This window comes from Trachurus japonicus, unplaced genomic scaffold (genome assembly GCF_045865225.1).
Source record: "Trachurus japonicus isolate A0001 unplaced genomic scaffold, Traja_1.0 AP030381.1".
Classification (NCBI taxonomy): domain Eukaryota; kingdom Metazoa; phylum Chordata; class Actinopteri; order Carangiformes; family Carangidae; genus Trachurus; species Trachurus japonicus.
Window position 1 is genome coordinate 7,551 of NW_028220514.1, and position 26,654 is coordinate 34,204.

Here is a 26,654-nt window from a genome sequence, read left to right on the forward strand (position 1 = left end):
AAATTAAAGAAATTAAGCATAAGTAAAAATCACAGAGGAGCTACACTCAGGAAGCTAATCAGTGAGATATAAATGTCAAACAGTTAACAAAAAACATGAACATGTCAGTGTTTAGTTGTGAAGTTGGCAGCAAAAATAATAATTTACAGTATGACTGGGCATACAATTAAGAAATTACATGTCTGACAGAAAGGGAAATGAAAGTTTTCTGATTATTGCTGCTATAATAAACAACAGTATAGGGAATAAGTCTTAGAGTCCTGGTTTTATGACCAAGGTGTGAGCAAGGAGTGCTTTTAAAATCAAACTCTAGTTGGAAGCAGAAAGAGATTGACTTTTAAAATGCGCATATGTCATACTGCTATGTTAATGAAATGAGTCGGTGTGTGTTTTACAGCATGAGAAGAATTCTGAAAAGATGTTTGAACACATGGTCAACGAGTATATGGTCAAACATGGTCAGAACTTGAAGGAATACAACTTGAAGCAGGACAAAACATTCATCATGGAGATGATGACTGGAAAACCTCAGGAGCCTGCTACAGGAGACCAGGTAGCCTACCTGTCAGTCTTACTGGTGTAAATGTTGTGAAGTCAGTATCAGTATCATCATTGCTACGTCAGCCAGTGTTTCATGTCACTGTTGCTCTTTCATTTCCACAGTGGCCGTATAAAGGTCGAGGCCAGGACAAGTCCTTCCTCTATGAAATTGTGGCCAACAAAACAAATGACATTGATGTGGACAAGTTTGACTACTTTGCCAGGTGAGCTACTGTAGAAAAAAATCACTTTTTAAATGTACAATGATAAACTGTCAATGATTACAACAATTACAACACACTCTTGACTATTTTTTTAATTATGCAGCGGGTGATTTGGTAGTGACTCACCATGATGAGTGTTTTTTTCCTCTCCTCTCATATCCTCACTCTCTCTCAGGGACTGCCACCACCTGGGCATCCAGAACCACTTTGACCATCAGCGCTTCTTCCAGTTCGCCAGAGTGTGTGAGGTGGATGAAGAGAAGGGCAAGAAGAGGCACATCTGTGTTAGAGACAAGGTGGTAACAAAGTTACTGCTGCATTTTTCTTCTTTGCTTTTTTAAACTTCTGTTATTAGGGTTGGGTTAGATATTAAGATGAGTTGCGACTAACATATAGGCAATACTCTGAACAGGAGGTGCACAATCTGTATGAGATGTTCTATGCAAGATGCAGTTTCCACAGAAAAGCCTATCAGCACAAGGTGAACAAGCTCATCGAGACCATGTAAGTACCTACACTTGTACCCTGTGTTGTAACTTACATCACTGTTTTTTCTGATGAAAGTTATTTCCCCTGCATCATGGTTTACTCTTTTGTATGGTCAAAAGTCATAATATGTTGGGCGTGTTTATCCAGGATCATAGATGCTTTCATAAAAGCAGATGAACACATCAAGATTAAAGGCTCAAAGGGGAAGGAATTCACTCTCTCCACAGCCATAAATGACATGGAGGCCTACACCAAACTGACAGGTCAGGTCAGCTCATGATTGAACAATATTACGATACAATAAGTGGACAGGAGACAGAAAGTACCACCTACACAGCGAGACAGTTAGATAGTGAGTTAGAAGTGTTTAATAAGTAATAATCTGTAATTTAATGTGGTATTGTGACTGCTACAATGTAATTTATTTACTGGTGAAATACTGAGTTGTTGTTCCAGCTAACCTGTCCTCTGCCCTGTTTCACTGTTGTTGTCTCTAGATCGAGTGTTTGAGGATATACTCCACTCTTCCTCTGATGAGCTGAAAGAGGCGAGAGAGATTCTCAACAGGATCATTAGCCGAGACCTCTACAAGTGTGTGGGCACAATTGTCACCACGAATAAGGACATGACTAAGGTGTGCACTAATGTTTTTGTGTCTGTATTGTGTTACATGTAAGGGATAATGCCCGACGAGGTGTCCATTATCAGAAATTAATGGACGACGCGGAGGCGTGAACCGTCCTCCGCTTCGCGTCGGACGGTTGCTTCCGCGAAGTCCATTAATTTCTGATAATCGGACACCTCGAAGGGCATTATCCCGCTTATACCATGGTCACTTACGAGATAAATACATATTAAATAATTCACTCATGATTTAATGTTGTTTTTACGGTTAAAATCATACGTCGTCTCGTCTGTAACAATAAGTGGCTGAGCGGACTATTTAATAACTCTCGTCGGCGATAAAAGAGAAAAAAAGAGGGACCCGCTGTGACGGCAGCATAACGTCACAGTCAGTGACTCTGCTACAGCCTGATAGTTGATCAGTGAAGGGAGGTGAGGTGACGGCTTAAATGTTACGTGACACAAAGTTTTTCAGACGTCCAGTGCACTTCTTACCGCTTGTGTGTTTACAGACTCCAGTGCCGTGATGCGCTGAAAAAAAGTTGTTTTGGTCCGAGTGTCCGTTGCCGTGGTTACCAACAAGCGTTTGAGCCAGCGCAGTAATATTTAGAACGTAATCAGGCTATTTTACCGGAACATCTTTATGGGTGTCCATTATCACTTTTTAATGGACACCCCGCAGCCAATCAGAATCGAGGATTCATCCAGACCATGGTGTCGCTACCCGATCTGCGACGCTACCCGATCTGTGACAGCCACGTACGGCAACTCCACTTGGACAAACTTAGTTGAATTGACTTAGGATCACTGCCCTATGTGCGTCGCCAGAGACGGTTTATCTTTTTATTTATTTTTTAAAATACTTTATTAGTAATGTAAATTGAGGGTTGGTTGTGGTGGTCTGGATCTTGATGCTCAGAAAACAGGAACACAGGCGGACTTTTAATGTTTACTGTCCTCTTTTCTCGCCGGCCTCATCACCATGACAACCACAAACAATCACAACTACCACAACACTCACTGAATAAACGAGTCTGCCGCGGCTGTCTTATGACGGACCTCCGCGGTTTTTATTTTATTTTATTTTATTTTTTAATCATTTTCACAGTACCGTATTTTAATTTCACAGAACTTTAAGCATGTACGCAAATCGGGCAGTGCCCAAATGAAGTTTGTCCAAGTGGAGTTGCCGTAGGCAGCTGTCCAAGATGGCGGCCGGTCTGCGCATGCGCAGACCAGTTTTGTCACAGATCGGGTAGCGTCGCAAATCGGGTAGTGACCAAGGGGGCAGTTGTCGGTCTGAGAAGTGAAGCTCACTTCCGCGTTCAAAAAACTGCAATCCCCTCGAATTCCTCTGGGGGCTGGTGTCAGAAAGCAGCATTCTCCATAGACCCTCATGTTAAAATCGCCGACTTTACATCCTCAGTAAACATGTTAAAAGCCTGGTGTCAGAACGTTTTTTTGTCTCAATCGATAGTTTCTACCCCCGCACACACTCTGAGGGGGGTGAATTTTTTTTAACTCTACAGTTTTACTGTTATTAGGTTAAAACTCTGGCCAATTAGGGCGCGGAAACGTTGAGTGACAGGTCCGAGCAGCTCCGTGGACAGCTGCTTCGAGGCCAGTGGGCGGGTTCTCGGCCGGCCAATCCAACATGGCGCTGTTCAGGCCGCCATATTTGAGTCACAAAAACGACTCCCCAAAACCAATGGGGGACGTCACGGACGCTACGTCCATTCTTTTTACAGTCTATGGTAGTGACACATGGTATACACTGATTCAGCGACGTCACCGGAAATCGAACGGCCGCCATTACTGCGGTGACAACTCAGGCAGCTGTTGGCTCTGTGCGCGAAGCGGGCATTTGAATGCAAGTGGACCTTTTCTCTTCCCTTTCTCTTCTGCGAACATGTCCAGGAAGGCTGGGAGGACATGTGCCGTCCTCGACTGCTCTAATATCAGCAAAACACAGCCCCTTACTTCAGGAGGAGTGTCCGTGTTTAGACCGTAACGTTACGTACAGCGTGTCAGCAGCAGCAGCAGCAGCAGCCGCCAGCGACGCAGTCACAGCTGACCTGTACAACCTGGCTACCCTCCCTTCTCACCGTTACCTTCACATCGTGTGGACAGTCTGTGAATGTCTCACTGATCCCTTCAATATGATGTGATCATGGTCGTCTAAAAGCCGGTGTAAAATATGTCCGACCCATCCGGAGTTCAGGTAATTTTGACCATAAATCAGAGACCTGTAATTGACGTCGGAGGCCAGCTGGTCAATAAAATATTCTTGAATATCTAAAACAAAGCAAAAGTTGTTGTTGTTTTTATAATCTTATTCATGTAGCCTGTCCACATGATTAAATATCCCGCTGCTGGCTTGCTAACGTCAGCACGCATAACGTACCGGTATGTTATATCGTTTATGATACAGTCTCTCATCTCCCTGTTACTCTAATCTTTCCTGCTAATCGCTCAAACAAATGATTAATTACTAAATGAATATTGGTATTCATGTAAGATACCTTAATCAGTTACTGGGGGGCACTAAACATCACAAATGCAGCCTATTTATGATGCTGTCATAGAGAATCAGTTTACTATGACTGACACATGTCACCGCAGCAATGGCGCCGCCGCAAGATGGCGGCATACACAAAACGTTCTCCGAATTCGTGTATAAATCTGCTTTAAATGGCAACATGTGACTGTGGAGTGTGAACGACCATCACATATTTGAAAAATGATGTTATAACAAATCTGAGTGTTATGTTCATTCTGTGGTTGAAAATTACATTGTATATTACTTCATCTGTCTCTATCATGCGTGCGTGCAAATCCTGTATTTATTAACATGTACAAATTCACGTGAACATGTCTGTTTTCAAATTGTTTCTCCAATCTTGTTCTTACTTCTCACCCTCTGTCCTCCTCCCTCAGGAGGTGAAGGACCAGTGGAAGAAGAGTCCTCCAATAGGTGGGCTAACAGCGGATGACTTTGCACTTGTGGTAAGGATTTAGTCTTGTCACCCCACTTCATAAAGTATTGAGTTTTGTTGATCATGATTGATTAGGAAAATGTTTCTGACTCTCCACTGCAACATCTCTACTTCATAAAACAAGCCCATCTCTCGTTTTTCTCTTAGGTCACCTCTCTCGATTATGGGAATGGTGAGAAAGACCCCATCAGCAGAGTGCTTTTCTACAGCAAAGAAAAACCTAATGAAGCAAAACCAATCCCCAAACATGAGGTCAGAACTAGATCAGTGACAACAATAAATTGAATCCTTGAATAATTTTCATGAGCTGTTGTGTATATTTCTCCTATCTCTGCTAAATCTACAGTTCAAACTTCAAGCTGCCGTTAATCTCCACAGGTATCCAGGCTTCTCCCAGAGCACTTCTCAGAGGGATCTGTCAGGGTTTACTTAAAAAAAAAAGAAAAGGATGAAAAGAAGAATGACAAGAATCTGGAGGATGCTAAGAAGCGCTTTCAGGAGTTGTTCACAAACAAGGACTTTGAAGTAAAGGTAATATTTAGAGCTGTCTCTTAGAAAAATGGGTTATTGAGCAAAGGTTGAGTTACAAGCATTAGGGTGGGAATCTGAGCAGGGAACAAGCAATGCCATGAGTTACATCTTCTGATCTGTCTTTGGTTGTTAATATTTGACAGAAAAGCTACAGTTATATCTTAATGTCAAATTTCTACCACATAAGACAAATAAAACTACCCTCATCTCCAGTGCAGTCTAGTGACCTGCTTCAGTTACCATGTATTTCACCTCTCACCAGGTAAACTCTGCACTACTCTTACTAATGCACTTGTCTGTGTTGTCTTTCTTTGCATACAGGATGAAAACCAAAGACTCGTCGCTCGGCCAAAAGTGAAAACAAGCAGTCCAAAACCTGATGGTGATTTAAAAAAGTAGTTATGAGGATGAATTATTACATGTTAAACCCTGTTCAACATTTTAACAACACATGTTTTCATCAGCTCGTTCTCTCTAGCTGAATGTGTCAAATTTAAAGTAAATCACTCTTTGAACCAAAAACCTGTCCTCATGTAAATCAGTTGTGAACCATCAGTCATAAGTCTTTGTCAGAAACTTAAAGTTGACATGGTTAGTTTCAGAGCTTTGTTTAATCCAACTATCAGTCACATTTATTTCTCAACTGCACAGCTTTAAAGAGAGGAAAATCAAATCTGCAACAGAAGTACAACTGAGTATGATTGTGATACAGAGGCACTAACAACATGTGTAATAATAGAGTCTGAATTTAAAAGTGAACATTCAATTTGGGGTTTGGGTTTTTTTGGGGGGGATTTGGGATATGTAAGTTAACGGAAATTTGATTGGATATAATTTTGGTGGTTGAGGTTATTTAACTATGTTTTTTCTCAATACATTTATTGCTAGTTTTGGTGGTGTCTTTTATTTTATTTGAATGATTAATCTGAATAAAATAAGAATTTAATAATTTGTGGTCAAAACTTAATAATAATCTCTAATTTTTTCACCAGGGTCATATTATGTGGGCTTGTTGCTTTATTTTATGATGATCTTTTAGGCAAAGTTTGTTTTCTGTGTTTTGGTCATTGTGTGAAAATGTACTATATTTTAATATGTAACGGCACTGTACCTGGAAAACCTGCAGCAGTCAAGTTAGTGGTATCAATATATATACTATAATCCAGTTCATCCTATTTGATTACAGATTCTTTCTGCTGTGCGTGTGTGTGAAATAAAAGGGTTTTCTTCTCTGTCATGTCTGTATTTATTAACTCATTGAGTGCCAACCACGTAATTTCTCGTTTTTCGTTCCCATGCGTTGAGTGCCAAAAACGAGATTTCTAGTTTTTTGCTTTTTTTTTTTTTTAATTATGAAACTAGACACTTTAACACACCTTATGTGTAAATTTGGGGACTCTACGACGAGCAGAACTGAAATAGATGACGATCAAAAACTCATGACAGCTCATGATCTGGAAGTTTTTATCATAACTCGGCTTTTGCAAATGGAGTTCTGCATGTGGATGCAGCAGCTGCTCTGTTCTCACCCACGAGGCTGCAGCAGCTGGGAGCTGAACCAGGAAGCTCTCAGCCCACTGTCCCGCCCGGTCTTCATCTGGAGCAACACCGTGTCCTCCCCAAGGTCCTCCCGTGGTAAAATCTGATGGTCTCTGGGCCAAAGCAGACCGGCATCACTGACCCGTACCACAGAAGGACCGCGACCACCGGCGGGACCGGTGTTCCCGACACAAACAGAGCACCTTTCATAAAAGACGCTCTATCTCCTTTTCTAGAAAAAAAGGAGGGATTTTGGTGAAACCCAGCCATGTTTAGCTTGACTTTTCTCAGGAACGGAGGCGCGTAGAAACAAACGGTTTGTGGCCATTTGAAGCATAAAGTTTCACCTTTCAAATGAGCCACAGTATGTGTTGGTGGCAATAATATAGAATACACTGTGGCTCTACAAAAATTGTCAAAAATGGTCTAAATTGCCGGTACACTTGACTAAAACTTTGGAAAGGAGCGCGGCACTCAATGAGTTAAAGAGGATTTTCCGTTTTTTACAATCTGACCTTATTTGTCAAATAAAATACGATCATTTACTTTGGTGGTGTCATATTATATATAAACTAAACTTATATTATATATAAACTATTGTTTTTGTGGTGTCTTTTATTCTATTTACCCTTTTTTCATTTGAATGATTACACCTTTTGAAATCATTCTCAATCAATATGAAATAACATAATGATTTATGATTAGTCATTGATTTCTTAATATTATTGCATTACATTTTTTCTCTGGGGTTATATTTTATAGGCTTGTTGCTTGTTGCTTCATTTTGCTCTTATTATATGTTTGAATGTAGTTAAGGTAAAGTTTGTTGATTGTGTTTTGCTCATTGTGTTAAAATTGTCACATGTAATATACCTGGGAACTACTATAATCCTAATCTCATTTGATAACAGACTGGTCCTGCTGTGTCAGAAGGTGTATTTCTCTGTCATGTGTCCTCATGCAAAACTGTCCAACACCAGGGGGAATTATACACTATTGTTTTCTGCTGTGGACACAGGGTGGAGACAATGCTCAACCATAAAAATAACGGAAATGTAATTATAAACTTCTCTACCGTAATGACATGCTGGTCCTAAAAGACACACTAAAACACTTTTATTCCTCTCTTCCATTCACTCTGGACCAGCATCAAATTGCAATTACAAAGTCGATGCCACCAACATAGCTCCTCAAACTGCATGATTGCATCTGCAACCCACAGGAACACAAAACATCTCAAAACCTCTGTCTATGACTTCAAAGATAATCAAAACAATTTTCTTGCAAAACAAAAGCTGAGCAACAGCTGTTTTCACCAAGTGCCAAATGCAGTAGACACATCCAACCAGATGTACCTGATAATAGAACAATGAAAGGCATGCAAAAGATTTCACAAAACAAAAAGCACGGCAATTAAACAAAAGAGGAACAAGAAAACAAACAAGGAAAGGCGTTCTTACTAACACTGGTACAACAAGTCCATTATCAAACAAAAGATATGTAGCCAGCAGGATTAAAAAGCATGAAAAGGCTCGCAGTGTGAAATAAAATAAACTAACTCAACTCAAAATAAACTAACTCATCAACTAACTAACTCATCAGATGGTAGAACAACAGAGGAGTATCCGAAGGAGGCACCAAAGTTGCATTTGGCAAGAATTTGAAAATAATTCATTAGAAATATATAAGTGCAAAATATGGTAAAAGACAGACATATACAATGAACAGCAAAGATGTTCATTGTCAGATTAATATAGAAGACCTAGTATGACTGAAATACCGTACAGTTGTGTAGGCTTACTGTCCAGTCAGCAGTGGAGATACAGATACAACATACATAATAATGAATAAACAATGAGGAACCTCCTGTTCTTACTTTGCAGCCTAAGAGATAGAGAAACTGAGATATGACAGAGATGCAGATAAGACAGAGCTAGGAGGAGGAGCTAGGAGAGTTTAAAGCAGGTCGGCTCTGAGGATAGACAAGGTTGCAGAAACCAGTAACTTTCTAAGGCAGGACCACATCCCAATCTAATATTAAACAACCTCCCCTGGTAAAAATAAATAAATAAATGTAAAACTACTAGTGATACCAGGGTAACAGTACTACACGTTATGTATGTTCTTTTCTTAAAACATTTGATTTGCTTCCTGATTGGTTTTCTAAAATAAAACTTCATTGAAACAGACACACCCAAACATGGTATGACTATTTAACAAGGACACAGACAATGTTGACCAGTTACAATGTTGCTGATGCTACCTGTGATGTGAGTGTGGGAGGATCCTAATTGATTTAAAAGAGCAGACACACACATGTATCAGAGATCAAGAGGAGAGACCGACGCTGGACACAACAGTGAGTACAGACAATAAATAAGAAAATAACCGGTCACATTAGTGAAATAGGTAAAGTTGTTAAGTCATCTCCTGACCAATAAATATTTAGAGTGGTGGAGTGTGTGATTCCCCCGGTACATGCAGGTGACTTAACTTGATGCAGCCAACTGAACAGGTGTTAACCAGTCTATTGTTCAAAATGCTGTAGCCCTGTGGCTGCCACAAAAATTAAAGGATTGAATTTCATTGCTGGGATTTTGCGTAATGTCGGAGATGTCTTCATTATTGTGACCTGGCCCCAGCGGCAACATAGCAAAAGCTGAACATACGACTAAGTAGGCTACTTGATCGTATCTTTGATGCCCAGATATCTCACAAGACAAACTCTATGTCAAATTAGTGTTGCTATGGGCCCATAGTAACAGCATAGTAACAGTGTTAAAACAGTAGGTTTGTTTTTCAAATAGGTTTTGCTCCAGGGTGCCAGGGTAGCAATAAAACACTGTAGGCTTGTTTTTCCCAAATGTTTTACTCCAGGGTAGCACTCTGGAACAAGGGTGACAATAGTGTTTAAACACTGATGTTATAGGCTGCACCACTAAAACGAACACTGTATTATAATCTCTGTGAGCTAAGGAAAATCAAACATATATAAAATGCCTTTGAAGAGACCACAGTATGTAATTAGACTGAAGAGAAAGCAACATACAGTAGATATGATATAGTTTAACATATCTATTTCAATACAAGTGAATCAAGGAAACAAATGTGACTGACAACAACGATACTGCTGGGGCATAAAAGTGTTTCAGTCAACATACAGTACAAATATCAGAGATCAAGAGAAAAGACTGACAACATGTGTCTTACTAACTGCATTGAGCAAGAAGTGTATGATCTCACAGATACACTTAGAAATAGATTGTCAACATTTTTTGTATCAAATTATATCACAGTTTCATCGTAGAAAATGTAGCTATGAACCTGGATTTCACTATTGTGCGTGCGTGTGCGTGTGTGTGTGTCTCCGTCTCTGTGTGTGATCTTGCAGGGCGGTAAACTTAGCAGGAGAATTTGCATAAACTCTGAGTAGCCTAAACTTGACATCACTGACAGAGACAAAATGCAGGCATTTGCCATGACCTGGGTGAGTGAATTTCCACTAATACATGTCTTCTACTCATTTTGATTTCAAAGTTATTACATAGATCTGGGTGTCATATCAGTGGGCTTTCATGGCTAAGTTCATAAGTGTTGTGATAATTAATTCATTCCATCATAATTTTAAAGTGACAGATTCAATATTTATTACTGAGATTAATGAAGAATCTGGTCACTTTTTGGTACAAATTATGTGTCTACACATATTTGTGAGTATTTTCACAAAATACAACACGTATTTGCTGTAAATGACCTCTTGTGGTCCACCTGCACCCATTGTCTTTTAAAATCACTGGGAATTTACATTTATACACCGTTTGCTCTTTTATACAGGCAAAAAGATCAGTGTTAATCACTGTTGCCTTCATGCAAAAAATCACGGAGGATGACAAGCGGTGAGTGACTCCCGCTGTTAACCCAGGTTGCAACAACCAGTGTATACAGTATTTCAAAAAGTGGTAAACTTATATTATGCTACAACTCGCCCATTTTAAGTAACATTGTTTTTCCCTCTTCAACTCCATCTCTACTGTTTTACTCGATGTGTTTTTGTTTGTTACATGGTGACATTCTGAGTGCAGTACCAAAAAACCACGAGATCGAAGCAAGGTAATACAAAACGCACCTGATCATACATCACACATCACACACTGAAACACCCAGGACAGGCACCTCCACCTACTGGAACTTTAAAAAACACATACAAATACCTAGAAACACCTCAACTGATTTCTGTGCTACTTGCAGCATGTTCTTTTATGTTATGTTATGTTGTATTGCCATGCACACGTTGCAGAATATGTTTTCGTGATTGTCTTGTGTTTTGTCTATTTGGATGTTTCCTTAGATTGCAGAGTATAAGGTGGTAGGGTCAATAAATGAAGCACAACTATATAATCACTCAGTACGTTTACATGCAGAGCTTAATCATGCTATGCTCAAAATTCGATTTTGGCGTAGTCTTCTGTCCTTGTCTCAATTTACATGCAACTGAGAAAATCGAATAACTGACGGGTCCGCCCCCTCATGCAGCGCCACCCGTTGTTTCAGCGGGTTAATACGCCCCCTGTCCTGTTGACTTTTCTGTCACCTCGTAAAAAACTGAATATAAACAACTTAGTAGCTTAATAATAAATTCTCAACTGCAGTTCCCGACCAGACGAGCCAGTCTGGGCTGAGAATAGGATATGAGCTTCCTTTTTTCATCTCTCTCTATCTTTTTTTAAAATAAAAACACTCTTGCTGGTCGCGCTGTCTGAAATGCATTGAATCAGCGCTGATGTTGGGTTTTTTTCTTTACTTTGCCGTGTTTGGGCGGCTTCTCTGCTCCACTTTGTGCCGTCTCTACTGTTGTGGAGCATGCGCACATGCGTAGTCCAGCTATTGTCCGACTACATGACGGACAAAATCGAATTCCATCTGGGTGTCTTAATCAGAGTTGGAGAACCCCTGACTTTAGTCGGACTAAGGTGTTTACATGCGCTTCAGTTGTCCAGTTATAGTCGGATTGAGGCAATAATTTAGTTTTTTCAAGTGTCATGTAAACGTACTGACTATGCATGTTTCTCCTCTGTTGTTGGGTCATCTATCAGTCTACATGAGACATGGAAAGCATGAAAAAGTCCAAATGAGAATACCTGCAGGATGAACTGAAGGATAGTTCACTGAACTCTGAGGACACAACAGAACTGTTATACTAGTTCACTTAGATAATAATAATCTTTAACTGAATGTGTTTACAATTTTATTCTATTGTTTTCTCCAAGGTTTTAATGATCTCATCGATGGCCATGTGAAGTTAGATTTCTTCAATAGTTCAAACAATAGTTTTTCTAAAATACATGGTCACGTGGCAACCAGTGTGTCCGTGACAGGTTCATCAATTTTGTACTGAAGGCTGAAGTTTACTGAATAAACTGAAGGCCAGTTCACTCAGCTCTCTGGATGACACAATGGAGCTGTTTTAGTAGTTCACTAGTAGTTTTTTTTTTATTCTATTGTTTCTCCAAGGTGTTTAATGATCCCATCCACGGCCATGTGAAGTTACATCCACTTCTGGTCAAAATCATAAACACACGTGAGTTTGACAGACTGCGACACATCAGACAGCTTGGAGGGGCCTACTATGTTTTCCCTGGAGCCTGCCACAACCGCTTTGAACACTCAATTGGGTATGTCCAACCTAATCACATCATTTTAATAGGGAAAATTGTAGGCCTATTCAGTGAAACACCTGATATAAAATAAAATAAAGAGTCAAGTAGAATTAAGTAGTGAGATGTGAGTTTTGAATTTTGAATTTTGTGTGTTGTACTATATGGTCTAACAGGGTGGCACACTTGGCAGGACAGTTTGCACGAGCTCTGAAATCACAGAATCTTGAACTTGGCATCACTGACAGAGACGTCCTTTGTGTGCAAATTGCAGGTCTTTGCCATGACCTGGGTGAGTGACACATTTTTAAATTAATTATGTAGTCCCTTAAGGCAAGAAACTTAAAAAATATATATTAAAAAAAAGCATTAGTTTTCTTTTAGTTGTACTTCATGCTGAGTTACTCAACACAACACTGGATACATGTTGAATTTATATCTAAAGCAAATATTAAAAGCAAATGGGAACAAGATGATCAAATGTAATGAGGAAAGTTAGAACCATAGCCTACCTTTCTCCTCCACTGACTGTTTCAAATCAAACATGTCTGACAAGAGAAACTCACTAATGTCCCAATTTACAGCTCACACACAGTCATAATGATTATTTTATTGCATATTTAGGGCATGGGCCGTTTTCACATCTGTTTGAAAAGTTCATCAAAAAAGCTCGAGGTGGAAAGTGGAAGGTAAGAAACTAAAGTTTAAACCAATACTAAGTAACTTTTCAACCTTAATATAATATTTTAAGAACTTTTGTGATGGTACATCAACTTATAACAGGTTGACCCAAGGGGGTCCAAGGGGGTCTGTATCGCCTTCACTGGCACTAAATAGCTTCGAGGTGGATGGTGAACCCCGAACTACAAATGTGCTGACTGCTTTACACCATAAGTCACGTCCCCCTTTCCCCATTTGTTAAAAACACGGAAGTCGCCGCGAACGCCAATGTGGGATTACCGCTACCATGGCAGAAGCAGCAAGAAAACCAAATTAATTAAATGTTTTGTCTGAGGAGACTAAAAAACGAAAGAGGGAGAGTAACGGGCAAATTCCACTGGATGTGGACTGGCTGCAGCTCCATTTCGGCACGGCGGCGGAGCCGCAGCCGTTTCTGCTCTGGTCTGTGTGTGTGCTTCAACCGACTCCAGCACGCAGCCCTCCGCAACACGCAGAGCTTCTATTTTTGCCGGACGCTGGAGCACCGTGCATAAATTCAGCACAGAGCAGCTCGTGCGTGACAGGAAATCGTGTACAAAATACAAAACAAAACACCCGGTTAAAGCAGAAGTAAGCGATATTTTTGTGTTAATATAAGTCTTAAATAGTTGTATCTTCCGACAGCAATCACTTCTATAGAGTGTTTGGTCTGAAACACGGGTCTGTCAGTCACTCTGAGCCGAGGAGAAAACATTTATCGTATCCTACAGTTTTTATCCAATGAGGAGAGAGAACGGCATGCAGGGCTGTGTGTGCAGCCAAGGAACGCCGTGAATGTGGCAACGTAGGGACGAGGACTGTTATGGTGCGTTCAAGGAAACTCGTATTTTTCCGACCGTGAAGTCGTACCAGTTCGATCTGGTACGAGTTCACCGGTCGGAAGTTACTAGTGGCCGTTATAGTGACTTTCACCGGTAAAACAGGTCGGAAAAACACGAGTGGGTTGCCTGGAACGCTACAAAGTCGTAAGTCGTGACTTGAAGCTGTAATTTACGATTTCAAAAGCCTGCCTGGAACGCAGCATTAGCGAAAGCGACCGGACCACTTACTTCTGCTTTAATTTTCAAAATAAATGTTTACGGCGGATCATATTTCCCACGCTACACCGTGAAAACGTTGTAATGGGCTGAGGCCAGCCTGAAGTCAACAGGTCAGAGGTTTCCAGACACCATTTCACCCCGCTTGACACCATGAACTAGGAGATACTGACTGTAAAATCACAAAACAGGCAGATCAACAGGTCAGCACCAAGTTGTTGCACGCAACCGGGAGATGAGGATGTTTACAACGCTACGCACCGTTGCTCATGGGAAGTGGGGAACATTTTTTGGTCTCAACCGTTTCTACCCCTGCACACACTCTGAGGGTGGTGAATTTTTTTTTTTTAACTCTACCGTTTTACTTTTATTAGGTTTAAAATTCTCACATAAATTAGGGCGTGGAAACGTTGAGTGACAGGTCCGGAGCATAGACTGCAGTTAAAAAATAAAAAGGAAAAAACACGCCACGGACTGGTGGAGAATTAATAAAGAATTAAGGAGTGCTGGAGTAAACAATGTGTCTTATTTAATGACCAGTGAGATGACAAGTCTTTGTGGTTGCTGCTCTGTGCAGTGTCCGGTCTTGTCATAAATTCACAACAAATTCATAACAAATCACATTCTCACGCTCTCTCCCTCTGCCATCGAGTAAAACTTCACTTCCCCGTCTGCCACTTCTTTCTGTAATTTTGATACACATTTGTTTTTACCAGTTTCCATTGTATCAACAGTTAACCACATAATTCTCAAGTCAGCTGCCAATCTGCCGGGGGACAGAGCCTGTCATAAGCGCAAGGACAAAAATGTACACAAACAGGAAAGCCGGTGGGGAAAAAAGAAAAGAAAGAGGCAGAACATGAGCCGTGAGCCTCCCTCACCTCAAGCCCTATGTAGTATTTCGACCTTAAAATAATGTTTCTAAACTTATTGAAGTGGTAGAAAAATGGTTAATACGGTTGGTGAATGGTACCGTCGCGGCAGCCTGAGCGTGGTCACGTCGGCTTAAACTGCACTTCCTACAGTATGTAACTGCACTATGTATGTAACCGTGATGAGCTCCAGAGACCGAGTCTCCCTCCTTCACTCACTCGTACACACCAGAGCCCTGTGCCGGGCAGCAGGCCGGCCAGCCCCCCTCGAGCTCTCTGGAGCTTTTTTTTTTTTGCTCTGGAGCTTTGATGGCTTACCGGTCCCGTCACTTCTACCTTTTTCCAGCCAGATAACATCCAATAGAGGGAAAACATAGGATTTAACCTTTTATTGGTGTCAGCAGCTGTTATGTTAGTGTTAACGTTACTTACCTAACTAACCTTACTTAACTAACGTTAACGCTAACGACAGTTGTAAATGGCACCTGTGCTGGTAGCCTATAGACCAAGTCGTACCTCGCCAATCACCGGAAACTTTTAACTTCTCCTGGGAGCTATGTTGTCCGGGGCTTAATGCCCCTGGTAGGGTCTCCCAAGGCAAACAGGTCCTAGGTGACGGGTCAGACTAAGAGCGGTTCCAAAACCCCTCATGAGCGACAAAATATCAAGGACGTTCACATCGCCCGGATCGGCGTCACCGGGGCCCCACCCTGGAGCCAGGCCTGGGGTTGGGGCTCGCAGGCGAGCGCCTGGTTGCCGGGTCTCCGCCCACGGGACCCGGCCGGGCCCAGCCCGAAGGAGCGACGTGGGCCCGCCTTCCAGTAGGCCCACCACCCGCAGGAAGGACCATGAGGGGCCGGTGCCGTGTGTTTTGGGTGGCAGCCGTGGGCGGGGGCCCCGGCGACCCAATCCCCGGACAACAACTCTGGCTTTAGGGACATGGAATGTCACCTCGCTGGGGGGGAAAGAGCCTGAGCTCGTGCGGGAGGTTGAGAGGTATCGACTAGAGATAGTCGGGCTCACCTCCACGCACAGCCTGGGCTCTGGAACCCAACTCCTTGAGAGAGGCTGGACTCTCTTCCACTCTGGAGTTGCCCATGGTGAGAGGCGGCGAGCTGGTGTGGGCTTGCTCATAGCCCCCCAGCTCAGCCGCCATGTGTTGGAGTTCTCCCCACTGAACGAGAGGGTCGTTTCCCTGCGCCTTCGGGTCGGGGATAGGTCTCTCACTGTTGTCTCGGCCTACGGGCCGAACGGCAGTGCAGAGTACCCGGCCTTCCTGGAGGCCCTGGGAGGGGTGCTGGAAAGTGCTCCAACCGGGGACTCCATCGTTCTGTTGGGGGACTTCAACGCTCACGTGGGCAGCGACAGTGTTACCTGGAGAGGTGTGATTGGGAGGAACGGCCTCCCCGATCTGAACCCGAGCGGTGTTTTGTTATTGGACTTCTGTGCTAGCCACGGTTTGTCCATAACGAACACCATGTTCAGGCATAAGGGTGTCCATCAGTGCACGTGGCACCAGGACACCCTAGGCCGGAGGTCAATGATCGACTTTGTAGTCGTGTCATCTGATCTCCGGCCGTATGTCTTGGACACTCGGGTGAAGAGAGGGGCTGAGCTGTCAACTGATCACCACCTGGTGGTGAGTTGGATCCGCTGGCAGGGGAGGAAGCTGGTCAGACTTGGCAGACCCAAGCGTATCGTGAGGGTCTGCTGGGAACGTCTGGCAGAATCCCCTGTCAGGGAGGTCTTCAACTCCCACCTCCGGGAGAGCTTTGACCAGATTCCGAGGGAGGCTGGAGACATTGAGTCCGAATGGACCATGTTCTCCACTTCCATTGTTGACGCGGCCGTCCGGAGCTGTGGCCGTAAGGTCTCCGGTGCTTGTCGTGGCGGTAATCCCCGAACCCGGTGGTGGACACCAGAAGTAAGGGATGCCGTCAAGCTGAAGAAGGAGTCCTACCGAGCCTGGCTAGCTCGGGGGACTCCCGAGGCAGCTGACGGGTACCGGCAGGCCAAGCGGACGGCAGCCCGGGCGGTCGCGGAAGCAAAAACTCGGGTCTGGGAAAAGTTCGGGGAGGCCATGGAGGAGGACTACCGGTCGGCCTCGAGGAAATTATGGCAAACCATCTGACGCCTCAGGAGGGGGAAGCAGTGCTCCGCCAACACTGTTTACAGTGGAGGAGGGGAGCTGTTGACCTCGACTGGGGATATCGTCGGACGGTGGAAGGAATACTTCGAGGATCTCCTCAATCCCACTAACACGCCTTCCGTCGAGGAAGCAGAGGCTGAGGATTCAGAGGTTGATTCATTCATCACCCAAGCTGAAGTCACTGAGGTAGTCCGGAAGCTCCTCAGTGGCAAGGCACCGGGGGTGGATGAGATCCGCCCTGAGTACCTCAAGTCTCTGGATGTTGCGGGGCTGTCGTGGCTGACACGCCTCTGCAGCATCGCGTGGCAGTCGGGGACAGTGCCTCTGGACTGGCAGACCGGGGTGGTGGTCCCTCTCTTCAAAAAGGGGGACCGGAGGGTGTGTTCCAACTACCGGGGATCACACTCCTCAGCCTCCCGGGGAAAGTCTATTCCAGGGTGCTGGAGAGGAGAATTCGGCCGATAGTCGAACCCCGGATTCAGGAGGAACAATGCGGTTTTCGTCCTGGCCGTGGAACGCTGGACCAGCTCTACACCCTCCGCAGGGTGCTCGAGGGTGCATGGGAGTTTGCCCAACCAGTCCACATGTGTTTTGTGGACTTGGAGAAGGCTTTCGACCGTGTCCCACGTGGCATCCTGTGGGAGGTGCTCCGAGAGTATGGGGTCGGAGGCCCTCTGCTGAGGGCTGTACGGTCCCTGTATGACCGGAGCAGGAGCTTGGTTCGCATTGCCGGCAGTAAGTCAGACCTGTTCCCGGTGCGTGTTGGACTCCGGCAGGGCTGCCCTTTGTCACCGGTTCTGTTCATTATTTATATGGACAGAATTTCTAGGCGCAGCCAAAGGCCGGAGGGGGTACGGTTCGGGAGCCACTTGATTTCATCTCTGCTTTTTGCAGATGATGTGGTCTTGTTGGCTCCCTTGAGCCAGGACCTTCAGCATGCACTGGGGCGGTTTGCAGCCGAGTGTGAAGCAGCTGCGATGAGAATCAGCACCTCTAAGTCCGAGGCCGTGGTTCTCGACCAGAAAAAGGTGGCTTGCACCCTCCAGGTCGGGGGAGAGTTCCTGCCTCAGGTGGAGGAGTTTAAGTATCTTGGGGTCTTGTTCACGAGTGAGGGGAGAACGGAGCGCAAGATCAACAGGCGGATCGGTGCGGCGGCCGCAGTAATGCGGTCATTGTATCGGTCCGTCGTGGTGAAGAAGGAGCTGAGCCGAAAGGCAAAGCTCTCGATTTACCGGTCGATCTACGTTCCCACCCTCACCTATGGTCATGAACTCTGGGTCATGACCGAAAGAACGGGATCCCGGATACAAGCGGCCAAAATGAGTTTCCTCCGCAGGGTGGCGGGGCGCTCCCTTAGAGATAGGGTGAGGAGCTCTGTCACCCGGGAGGAGCTCGGAGTAGAGCCGCTGCTCCTCCACATCGAGAGGAGCCAGCTGAGGTGGCTCGGGCACCTGTATAGGATGCCCCCTGGACGCCTCCCTCGTGAGGTGTTCCGGGCATGTCCCACCGGGAGGAGGCCCCGCGGAAGACCCAGGACACGCTGGAGTGACTACGTCACTCGGCTGGCCTGGGAACGCCTTGGGGTCCCCCCGGAAAAGCTGGAGGAAGTGTCCGGGGAGAGGGAAGTCTGGGGATCCCTGCTCCGACTGCTGCCCCCGCGACCCGACTCCGGATCAAGCGGATGAAAATGGATGGATGGATGGATGGAGTTTGGAATATTGATTATTAAGTCAAAAAAATGCAGCTATATTTTGAAAATGAAAAAGGATTTCTGTTATATATATGAGACATATTTGCTTCGATAAAGACATTTACATGTCAGTGTTTAGTTGTGAAGTTGGCAGCAAAAAGAATAATCTAACAATGTAAACAATTTACAGTAATTATGACTGGTTATACACTGAAGACTCAGGGAGGGAGCACACACCAGCCCTGGCGAGGTGCTCACAATGCAAGCAAAACTGACAATCTTTAAGTTGGTTATACAATTAAGAAATGGAAACAAAGGTTATCTTAATACTGATTATTATGTTAATAAATGTCAACAAAAGAGTTTCTATAGGGAGTAAGTCTTAGTTTTATGCCCAAGGTAAGTGAGTAAGGAGTGATTTTATACCCAAACTCTTGATGAAAGCAGAAAGAGATTGACTTTTAAAATGCTCATTGTCGTACTGCTACAGTATGTTAATGGAATGAGTTTGTATGTTACAGCATGAGGAGCATTCTCTAAAGATGTTTGACCACATGGTTGAGAAAAATAACTTGAAGGAAGTGATGAAGGAACACGGCTTGAAGCCAGAAGAGGACATAAAATTCATCAAGGAGTTGATGAGTGGAGAGCCTCTGAAGAAAAATGAAATAAAGAAGGTAGCTAACCTGTCAGTCTTACTGGTGTAAATATCAAGTCAATATCAGTATCATCATTGCTACAGGAACCAGTGTTTCATGTCACTGTTGCTCTTTCATCTCCACAGTGGCCGTATGAAGGTCGAGGCCAGGACAAGTCCTTCCTCTATGAAATTGTGGCCAACAAAACAAATGGCATTGATGTGGACAAGTTTGACTACTTTGCCAGGTGAGCTACTTTAGAAATATTCAATGATTAGGGATGCAAATGATCAATTAATTCATTAACTGTTAGTTGATAAACTGTCGATCGATCGATTAACGATTAACTGATAAACAGCGATTTTCCTGAGAACCTAAATTTTACACTTGAGAACAGTAAATCAGCTTGACGAGCTTATTATCCTCCAGGAAACACTGCAGGTCTGTACATCTTGACCACATTGTCAGCTGTTCAGCTGTAGTAGAGGAAACTCCGCGACAAACGTGTTTTTGTTTGTTTTTTTACTCATTGAGTGCCAAAAACTCAAACATACCTTATGTGTGAATTTGGCAACTCTATGATGAACAGAACTGAAATACAGTAGATGATGATCAAAATCTCTGGACATTTTTTATCATAATTCGGCTTTCGTGAGCAGGCTGACGTATAATCCGTGCGCCTGCATTATCCAATGCGAAAAAAAAATACACACTTTCATCCCGGATTTACTCAAAAATAGAATTTTGCACAAAGTTTGGCCGACATCGTCTGATAGATGAGTTATTACACTAATTTTATGACCCAGAGTGGGCTTAAATTCAATTTTCTTTTCTGTACAGCTTTAAATCCACTGTTACGGCTTGGTACCCGTTGGCGAACATGCTCAGCTTCAATCCTGATGTCGTTTGTGTGTGTGTTTTATGCAAAATATTAGAGAAAAAAAGAGTTTGACTGGAGCACAGCCGCTCCGCTTTCACCAGCGAGGCTTCCATAGTTCGGAGCCGAACAGGAAGGGGTCTTAGCCGGGCGTCCAGCCGACAGTCTAGCAGTAGTTGTGTTATTGTTGTAGCGCCCCCTATGGTGGTTTTGTGAATAGAACAACAATATTTATCTTATATGAGTCCTTTGACCCAGAAATGTAAGTATCAGAAGAGTGACAGGCACAAACAGCGCATATTTCATAAAAGATGCCATATCTCCATTTCTAGAAAACAAACAGGGATGAAAATGAAAACTGGCCATTGTTTAGCTTGGGATTGCTCAGGAATGAAGGCATGTAGAAATAAACAGTTTGTCACAATTTGAAGCAGAAAGTTTCACCTTTCAAACGAGCCATAGTATGTGTCCATAGCTATAATATAGAATACCCTATGGCTCTACAAAAATCATCAACAATGGTCTAAATTGCTGGCACCAGAATTAAAGCTTTGGAAAACAGTGCGGCACTCGGACACGCTGTACCGGCGCGGATCCGGTGTATCAAAGCTTGGTCACCTGCTTAGGCACCAGATCGGTTTGAGCTGCATTCATTAAGTTATAGGCTACTGTTCAGGCAGCAGTGATCGCTGTCTGCGTTTTTTTGACTCGTTACTCACTGGTCGTCACGTTTCAGCTAGACTCAAAAGCAAGTGGGACGTAAGACCACAGATGCCAGTTCGCTTAATGTATAGAGCGGAGCAAGGAACGGGTTTATGGTAACACGGCCCTAGATTTAGACCCGCCCATTAAATCCTGAACACAGAGATGGTGAAACACGGTCTCTGAGGCCTGGCTCCACAAGGAAATTATGAATGGCAAAAATACTTTTTACATGTTTTGAGGGACACATTTAAAGCAGAAGTAAGCGATCCGGTCGTTTTGGCTAACTTCGTTAGTTAGCAGCCCCCGCCCTCGTCATGGATCTATTGGTCCTCGTCCCGTTCTCTCTGGGAGGGGGGTGTGCGCGACCGGATCGATCGATCGTCCGTCGGGGGTGGGCGCACCGTATTACGTTTCAACCAGGCACTGTTGTTAAGCATGCGCGCGCTGTGCTGTGATGCGGTATGCGGAGATGAATGTACGGAACGACCGTCCGACGGGGGGGTATCGCTACATTTTTTTTTTTTTTGGAAGACGTTAGTCTAGGCAGCGGCCGCCTTAACAGGAAAGCGCTGCGGGAAACCCTGGATGATTTGGTAAACTCGCCATGATGAGTGTTTTTCTCTCCTCTCCTATCCTCTCTCTCTCAGGGACTGCCACCACCTGGGCATCCAGAACCACTTTGACCATCAGCGCTTCTTCCTGTTCGCCAGAGTGTGTGAGGTGGACGGGAGGAGGCACATCTGTGTTAGAGACAAGGTGGTAACATAGGACCTGCTGCATTTCTTCTTTGCTTTTTTAACTGCTGTTGTTAGGGTTGGGTTAGATATTAAGATGAGTGACTAACCTATTGGCAATACTCTGAACAGGAGGTGCACAATCTGTATGAGATGTTCTATGCAAGATGCAGTTTCCACAGAAAAGCCTATCAGCACAAGGCGAACAGGCTCATCGAGACCATGTAAGTACCTACACTTGCACCCTGTGTTGTTACTGACATCATCACCATGGTCTTTTTTGATTACAGTTATTTCCACTGCATCATGGTTTACTCTTTTGTATGGTCTACAGAAAAATATTCTCAAAAGTCATAATATGTTGGGTGTGTTTATCTAGGATCACAGATGCCCTCTTAAAAGCAGATGAACACCTCAAGATCTCCGAAGCCATAGATGAAGACAAAATAGAGGCCTACATCAAGCTGACAGGTCAGGTCATGATTGAACAATATTAAAGGACAATTCCAGGCGAATTCAACTCGGGGGTGTATTTTCCTATCATTTTAGGTCTAAAAGAATGAATCTGAAGATTTTCAGTTTAATGTCTCCTGTTTTGCGGTAGTTGCGTCTGTCCGCGCATCGCCACGGCAGCAATGAATGGGAGTGGATGTAAGTTCTGCTGTTTAGGCTGTTTACATCCCTCAAAGCCGCAATTTTTTTCCGCAGACAGCATCAGATGGAGACTCAAACATGCACCGAGAAGTTTATTTACTTCAAGCAAGCCGACATGTTTGTAAAACTAGATCTAATTCAAAGTCTCCCGGAGTCTCGCGCGAGCCCGAAGTTGCAGTGCTGGTGTATTCAGGCGCAGTAGGAGCTACCGCTTGTGTCATAAACACAGGAATATCAACTCTTTACTTGCTTGAAGTGTACATTTTTTTCCACAGACAGCGTCAGGTGGCGACTCAAAGATGCGCCGAGAAGTTTTTTTTTTTAGTAAAGAGTTGATATTCCTGTGTTTATGACACAAACGGTAGCTTTTCCCACTGCACCTGAACACACCGAGCACGGCAACTGGGTCTCGCGCGAGACTCCGGGAGACTTTGAATTAGATCTAGTTTTACAAACATGTCGGCTTGCTTGAAGTAAATAAACTTCTCGGTGCATGTTTGAGTAGCCATCTGACGCTGTTTGTGGAAAAAAATTGCAGCTTTGAGGGATGGAAACAGCTTAAACAGCGGAACTTACATCCACTCCCATTCATTGCTGCCGTGGCGATGCGCGGACAGACGCAACTACCACAAAGCAGGAGCGATTAAATTGAAAATCATCAGATTCATTCTTTTAGACCTAAAATGATATGAAAATACACCCCTGAGTTGAATTCGCCTGGAATTGTCCTTTAAGATACAATAAGTGGACAGGATACATAAAGTACCACCTGCACAGAGACAGTTAGACAGCCTCTATCGCTTGTATGTTTCTATAAACTGTAATTTAATGTGGTTCTAACTGTTTCACTGTTGTTGTCTCTAGATCGAGTGTTTGAAGATATACTCCACGATCCCTCTGATGAGCTGAAAGAGGCGAAAGAGATTCTCAACAGGATCATCAACCGAGACCTCTATGAGTGTGTGGGCAAAATTGTCACCACGAATAAGGACATGATTGAGGTGTGCACTAATGTTTTTGTGTCTGTGTTGCATTACATGTCTGATTTACATGGTGACATGTGACTGTGGACGACGATCACATATTTGAAAAATTATGTTATAACAAACCTGAGTGTTATGCTCATTCTGTGGTTGAAAATTTAATTGTATATTAATTCATCTACCTCTGTCATGCGTGCATGTGTCCAGAAAACCTGTATTTATCAACATGGACAAATTCACGTGAACATAGGCGCGTTTCCACTGCAGGAACTTCGGGGTAATTTTACGGGGCCGGGACCATTGGTGCGTGTCTCCACTGCAGGAACCTCCCCCTCAGGGCCGCTTACAGGAACTTTTACAGGGCCGAACGGAGTCCCTGTCTGGGGGTGGGTACTCAGATCGGCCCTGAAAAAGTCCCGGTGGGGCTTGAGATTTACTCTGTGCTGATTGGTCAGACTCAAAGCAGGATGTGACGCTAAGAGAAAGACCCAAAATAAGCGGCATTTTTAAAACCCAATATTACTAAAAATGCGATACGGCCAGAAAAAAGAGAGAAAAAGTCAGTAAAAGTAAAAGACCTTGTAACGCCGCATTATGTAATAATGACGCATTATGTAATAATGTAATAAATCTTCACGTCATTATGTAATAACGCCGCATTTTGTAATAATCTGCCGCATTTTGTAATAAAAATCTTGAACGCAATATGTAATAAACTTTGCCGCATTTTGTAATAAGTTGTTACATTTTACATCACTTATTACATATTGCGGGTGTTACACTTTTTTATGAAAAAAATGTAATAATTTGGTGCATTATGTAATAAACCACCAAAATGGATGTCTTAATTAGAAAAAACATTAACAAGAATACACGCTGCTCCTCCTCCCCGCTGAGCAGAGCGGTCTCCTCCGACAGCGGGTCCCATGCGGATGGTAACCGCTCCGCGTCTCTCCCTCCCCCCTTGCCCACCGACAATAATACGCCCGGGTCATGTTCGTCTGTGGAGGGATGACATGGACCACGGTCCGACTGGAGCTCCAGGCCGGGTCCAGCTCTGCTCCAGCAGCGGCAGGGGCGGCTGGGATCACCGCCCCCGGAGCCGCAGCTGGGGCAAGCTGGGGGGGGGGGTGGGGGGGGGGGACTAGTTATTAGTCAAACTCTACATTTTTACCGTTCACTATGCATTTATATTATTATTCATATGGGCTCCACCTGTCAATAAGACACACGTGGAAGAAGAGGTGCAGTTTATTGTGTTTCACCAACGAGGAGCTGTCATTACGCACGACTTTTACGCACTGCTGCTCGCTCATTAGTGTCCGTAATTAAACCTTGACACTCATATCAAATCAAACTTACATTACAGACAGGTGGATTGGGTTCTCTGTCTCTCTCTCCCACTCCGAACAGACAGACGGACGCAATCAGAAAGGAAACAGAGGCTGCGCATTGATCCTTTTTTCCTTTCTGGGATCAAACGGATCATGTGCAAAACAAGCACTCCATATTAATAACATATATCGCTCATTATGCTTCCAGCCTGTCTAGCCTCTACCTGGTGTTTTTACTAAACTTAACCAACTCCTTTCTTCATTGCCTGAACCTAACCAAAGCGAAATTTACTTTTTTCCCTCCCTCTCTCTGCTGTCAGCAGCAGCGGCGGCTGCAGCAGGCTCGCGCCCGTGAAGTGAGCTCAAGCCGGCCAGGTTCAGCCGTGCTCGAGCGGGGAGTCAGTGGGATAGATAGATAGATAGATAGTTAGATTTGACCGTCCTACTGGTTTTAGAAATTAATTATGATTCATGCATGCTGGTATGCTTAAAGTCAGTGTTATTCTGATGGTCCTAATGTCTTTTTTTTCTAATTAAGACATCCATTTTGGTGGTTTATTACATAATGCACAAAATTATTACATTTTTTTCATAAAAAAGTGTAACACCCGCAATATGTAATAAGTGATGTAAAATGTAACAACTTATTACAAAATGCGGCAAAGTTTATTACATATTGCGTTCAAGATTTTTATTACAAAATGCGGCAGATTATTACAAAATGCGGCGTTATTACATAATGACGTGAAGATTTATTACATTATTACATAATGCGTCATTATTACATAATGCGGCGTTACAGACCTAGTAAAAAAAAAAAAGTGATAAATACGCGATTGTGGGATTGCGTGACGATCGAGACGGCAATCCCATCTTTTTTTATTTTTTTATTTTAGAAAGCGTCTATACTGCCAGGAAAATAACAGCAGTAAAAAAAATTTTTTAAAACCGCTGCATAACGGCCGCGTCCTGTAGAAGTTCCTACCCCCTCCTTTTACCAGGAACTAGTGCAGTGGAAACGCGCCTCGTCTGTTTTCAAATTGTTTCTCCAATGTTCTTCTTCTTCTTGTTCTTCAAGGAGCAGTGGAAGAACAATCCTCCTCCAATAGGTGGGCTAACAGCAGACGACTTTGCACTTGTGGTAAGGATTTAGTCTTGTCACCCCACTTCATAAAGTATTGAGTTTTGTTGATCATGATTGACTAGGAAAATGTTTCTGACTCTCCACTGTGGCATCTCTACTTAATAAAACAAGCCCATCTCTCGTTTTTCTCTTAGGTCACCTCTCTCGATTATGGGAATGGTGAGAATGACCCCATCAGCAGAGTGCTTTTCTACAGCAAAAAAACGAACGAAACGAAAACCGAAGCAAACGAAGCAAAACCAATCCCCAGAGATGAGGTCAGAACTAGAGTGACAATAATAAATTAAATCATTTTCATGAGCTGTTGTGTATATTTCTCCTATCTCTGCTAAATCTACAGTTCAAACTTCAAGCTGCCATTATTCTCCACAGGTGTCCAGGCTTCTCCCAGAGCACTTCTCAGAGGGATCTGTCAGGGTTTACTTAAAAAAAAAAGAAAATGATGAAGTGAAGGATGACAAGAATCTGGAGGATGCTAAGAAGCACTTTCGGCAGTTGTTCACAAACAAGGACTTTGTAG

General features: G+C 43.6%; 2 protein-coding genes and 1 long non-coding RNA gene across 4 annotated transcripts; all 3 read left to right on the forward strand.

The window, feature by feature from the left end:
* Positions 1-418: 418 nt before the first annotated feature.
* LOC146960432 (deoxynucleoside triphosphate triphosphohydrolase SAMHD1-like) lies at positions 419-1,929 on the forward strand. The gene is made up of 6 exons (XM_085772386.1): positions 419-553; positions 664-764; positions 940-1,060; positions 1,177-1,268; positions 1,401-1,516; positions 1,751-1,929. The coding sequence occupies exons 1-6, from the start codon at positions 419-421 to the stop codon at positions 1,927-1,929; spliced, it is 744 nt and encodes a 247-aa protein (XP_085628512.1).
* A 2,911-nt stretch (positions 1,930-4,840) lies between these two features.
* LOC146960433 (uncharacterized) lies at positions 4,841-26,654 on the forward strand. Of its 2 annotated transcripts, none has more exons than XR_015035448.1 (3): positions 4,841-4,883; positions 5,021-5,125; positions 26,507-26,654. It is a non-coding gene; the product is annotated as an uncharacterized LOC146960433 (long non-coding RNA). The 2 variants fall into 2 exon arrangements; XR_015035447.1 differs by lacking the exon at positions 26,507-26,654 and adding an exon at positions 5,252-5,375.
* LOC146960434 (deoxynucleoside triphosphate triphosphohydrolase SAMHD1-like) lies at positions 12,389-24,065 on the forward strand. The gene is made up of 10 exons (XM_085772387.1): positions 12,389-12,615; positions 12,774-12,889; positions 13,222-13,286; positions 19,587-19,742; positions 19,850-19,950; positions 21,933-22,041; positions 22,152-22,243; positions 22,399-22,490; positions 23,538-23,674; positions 23,979-24,065. Exons 1-10 carry the CDS (start codon positions 12,389-12,391, stop codon positions 24,063-24,065), a joined length of 1,182 nt encoding a protein of 393 aa, XP_085628513.1.